Source organism: Limulus polyphemus, unplaced genomic scaffold (assembly GCF_000517525.1).
Source record: "Limulus polyphemus unplaced genomic scaffold, Limulus_polyphemus-2.1.2 Scaffold1224, whole genome shotgun sequence".
NCBI lineage: Eukaryota > Metazoa > Arthropoda > Merostomata > Xiphosura > Limulidae > Limulus > Limulus polyphemus.
In genome coordinates, this window is record NW_013666834.1 from 280855 (window position 1) to 285439 (window position 4585).

The 4585-nt window shown below is 32.5% G+C and overlaps 1 protein-coding gene across 1 annotated transcript in view; it reads right to left on the bottom strand.

The window, feature by feature from the left end:
• Positions 1 to 207: 207 nt before the first annotated feature.
• LOC106462682 (neuromedin-K receptor-like) overlaps positions 208 to 4585 on the bottom strand; it is a 35371-nt gene continuing 30993 nt past the window's right edge. The window contains exon 4 of the mRNA XM_022390005.1: positions 208 to 522. Coding sequence (XP_022245713.1) covers positions 321 to 522 — 202 coding nt within the window. The 3' untranslated portion in view covers positions 208 to 320. The remainder of the gene's footprint in view (positions 523 to 4585) is intronic.

Below are 4585 nucleotides of genomic sequence, written 5' to 3' on the forward strand. Positions count from 1 at the left end.
AGAAGATTTACTGTAAAATGAGGATATATAGTATTTTCTTCTAAAATAATTTGAGCTTTACTTCATGTTTTCACATTAACATTTAGAAAAATGCAATGTAAATCAATAAACCATTCAAACGTATATCTGAGTTAAGGAGAATTGAAATTTACTATGAATTATTTGATTTGAACACTTTGTATAAAATGTATCCAAACTCAGAGAAGAAGAGGACAATTAAACTACTGGTGGCTAACATCTGAGTTCTACTAAAGACAGAGAAATTCTGATTGGTTTAAAATCGTTTACATGTACACAGATTGGATATTTAGTTCGGCCAATCATACATCATCAATCAAATCGTTGGTGTTCATCTTGTTCACTTGATTAGCTTTTGAAAGCGTAGATTTTCTCAAAAGGGTTCTTCTTGTGAAAGATCTCAGCCTCGTCGCAGAACCTTCAACGGAGCTTCTTCCCGGACAGGCAACGTTTTCTGTGGTTTTCCGGCAACAACACAAAACCTTACGAAAATACCGCTTAAATCTGGAAGGAAAAATATTAGTTTTAAAGACTAGGCTTAACAAGATTTTCCATATCGTAATTTATAACACATCGTTCCCTGAATGGGTTTCCACTAAGTGGAATTTTATAGTTTAAAAGTGACAGAGGATAGTAAAATAAAAGTAGTAGCACGTGGTAGAGCGTAGTAATCTATGCGTTATGAGTGTTAACAATAAAAGTGTATTATGTGTATAAATTTTACTGACTAGTAATTATCAACGGTCGTTATGTGTAGATTAACGGAGACTTAGCTTGAATGTTTAACTGTCGTGCGTTCTCAAAAAACGTATAAAAATGCATAGCACAAACTTTAACGATTTTATTACGTTAGTCTATGTACCTTGTTCTGCTATTATGAACAATATATTTACAGTTAACTTGGCTTTGCGTTCAGAGGATAATGATGCAATAAAATAGTAATCAAAACACAGTATGAAACTCTCGGGGATATTCACGAGACTGCTGTTCTTTTGAGGATGCGTAACGTACGAGATCGAAGGTAATAATGACTCTCAACTCCAGCAAACGCACCGAATTATAAGATCGAGTAGAATCAACCTTGCTTACTTGAAAAATCTCTCTGATTATTCACACTGATTCCCTTCACAGTGGTCGTTAAGCAACATATAATTAGGATAGTATAATCATATTACAAGTATCGTTCCATTACATGTTATTTATACTCTATTAGCTGCTACGTATTGCAATTTTGAAAGATCTGAAACAGAGTTAATGATACTTTAAATTTAGTAGTTAAATTGTACTTTGGATTTAGCAGTTAAGTAAAAGCCGATATATAGTCAGTTTATGATATTTGTCAACAAGATTGATACACACAGTTTTCTTTTTTTGAACACAAATATGTTTTGATATGCAAACAAAAATACGATTTACAATAACAGTTATTACAAACAATGATTTATATACAAAAATTTTACAAACTTACAAGCAATACAAAGTCTTCTTTCTAGTCTGGAACTTCTATGATATCTTATCGAGGATTCACGATGACCGTTTACGAGTTGACATATGTATAATTCGCTTAACGGAAAGCTAGCTAGCTTTGTCCTTCGTTATTCACCAGCCACACACGCCGAGAGTTTCGCCGTTGAAGTTAGGTAATGTTTTGTAAAACTAAAAGTACTAATGTCGGATGAGAATCCACTGAAGTTAAATGATTTGTAATGTTCGAATATTGTAAATGTTCCTGGTCAAATATTTGAAGTTTTCCGATTGATAAGCGTTCTAACAATCACAGTTATAGCTTTCAAAGTTTATAGCACACAGACTATAGCAAACTAATAATAGATACTCCTTTTTGGCGCGTAGCGTTGGTTATATTTATAGGCGTGTTTCGGGTCTTTCTCGAAAATTCAGAGTACGTAACAATACAAAGCTACATTTAAGTGTTTACGTACATACATATATTGTTGATTCTTACTCTCGAGAATATTCTACAACTTTGGAGAATAGGCGGTAGTTTTGTAATACATATTTAACACTAAGCTATGTATATTTCTGAATATAAAGTTAATCTAAACAAACGTTGATATTAAAATAAATATATGACAATAAATTTGTCACATATCATATTATAATAATACCAAGGAATAACACACTAATAGTAAGAAATAATAATTTAATTGATCATTTACAGTTATATATAATTAAGAATTCGCTGCAAAAAATATACATATTTACTTCATAGCAGAAATATATCAAATTTTATTCTTGTTTTCAACATCTTTCAAATTATTTTCAAGTGAAGAATGCTTAAAATATCACTATTTATAATAATGCAGTTATAAAACGAAGTACGTAATAAGAACTCTTCGGTGCTGTAGGTTACACACTTCAAATCAGTGATAGAAAAGTATTCAATCGTGTGTCCATTTTGCGAAATGTCGTCCTGTCGGTTTGTTATTAATGTTCTTCTTGATCTAATATGTGTTCTCTTGCCCTGTCATTGAGTTTGCGGCCAGTATGTCTAACGAAGAGTTGTCCACATTTGCGGCAGATTACGCAATAAACCAGACAATGTTCAGACGATGGTTAATGCTGACGAAAGACAGTTGTTCGAAATTAAACTGCTTTTTTCTTTTTTGTAATTTGTTTAGTCTGATCCTTCATTTTCTATATTCCAATTTGCCACTGACGTGGATTTTCTTGTGTTTATTAATACAATGTTTTGGATACCAAGTCTTTGGATGTAGCAGTAGCATAGTACGTCTAAATAAATTCCTCACTTGCACAATACGGGTTTCCAAAAAGAAGAGTATGTAACAACATTTAAACCCCACCTTAATTTCCGTATGTCGCTGCCGATAAGACCTTTCGATCAATACCAGAACTCAACAGGCCGGCTGAGCGCGTAACAAGATGGATAATAACATTAAATCTCAGTATTAAATTGTTGATGTTTTTACTGCAAAAGCTACACAATTAGCTATCTGCGTGCGCTTCGCCCAACGCGTGTAAACGAACCCCGGATCTTAGCATTGTAAGTCTGGAAGCTAACCTCTGACCTACCACGGTAGAAGTATTAAATGCTTCAGACATACTAATAATTTGACATAGGAAATGTTAAGCCATTAGTTGAATCACATAATCAAGGCAACGTAGCGATGTTATGTATTAATATTCTGTTTCTTTTTTCTAGCAATTGAGCAACTCAACAAAAGTTTCTTTTGTCACTAGACATAGACTATTTTAGGATGGAAATGAAATGAAAATCACGGGAAAGTTACAAAAATCAAGTGTAATTAAAATAATTGTTAATATTTTATCCACAATAAAAACTCCGCGTTTGGCGACATTGAGTGATAATTCCGGGATGAAAATTATCCTCTACAGACTTTGGATCTAGGTTAGAGCTAATCTAGGGATAAGATACCGTAGTTGAATTAAACAGACTGATGAGTGATAATTCCGGGATGAAAATTATCCTCTACAGACTTTGGATCTAGGTTAGAGCTAATCTAGGGATAAGATACCGTAGTTGAATTAAACAGACTGATGAGTGATAATTCCGGGATGAAAATTATCCTCTACAGACTTTGGATCTAGGTTAGAGCTAATCTAGGGATAAGATACCGTAGTTGAATTAAACAGACTGAATTAAAGCAGATTATAAATAATGTATTATATTGCTGGCTTAGCATATGGATTTAGGACCAACCTAAATCTCTTAAGCTGGTTGAAATTCGTGAGATATTACTGGGATTACGGCCGAAAATATCACTAACAGTTAAGTTACCCAGCTGATGAAACAATGTATTAAAACCTTTATAAATAAGAACACAATAATAGTAAATTGAATTAGCTGTACTTATTACTAGATTGATTTTTAGGTCTGATCTATGTAAGTGGTTAGGAAGTTATTTTATAATTACATTTATTATTTCATGGCCGTTCACGAAGGTATCTAGTGGTTTGCTGGAGATGAAACAAAATGTATGTTTTACAAAGTTGTACAAAACGAGTTGGAGAATTATTTTTTTTAATTTTTCCTACGCGATGCTTTTTAACAATGGGAGCCAGTAGTAACTTCTCCTTACCGGAAATGACTATAAAGTGTCCATCCCAGTGTATGTTTATAAAGTGCAGACGTTTTAAGTGCCAATTTAAAGTTCTGGTTTAAAAACAAGCGGTTCTTTTAGTATACCAATTTATTGGAAAAATCATATAACAATTTGTAATGAAAATATAAAGCGGTAAGATGGATAACCATTACTATAATGATAATAACAACTAGCAGAGACCCGCAAAATATTTCCGGCCAAATTAGTATCTTTATCGTAACAGTACTACTATAAATATATATCATTTCTAGCACAATACAAACGAATTGTAATGTAGACAACGAAATGTGTAAATCCACTTGTATATAGGCCGTACTTTATAAAACTTTAACTTATGTTAGGCTTAAGTTCTATAAAGAGATAAATTAACACTGTAACCAGCGTAGGTTTTTTGTTTGTTTTTATTTTAGTTAGGACTAAACTTTACTTAATACTATCGATAAATATACTTATAATGTTATTCT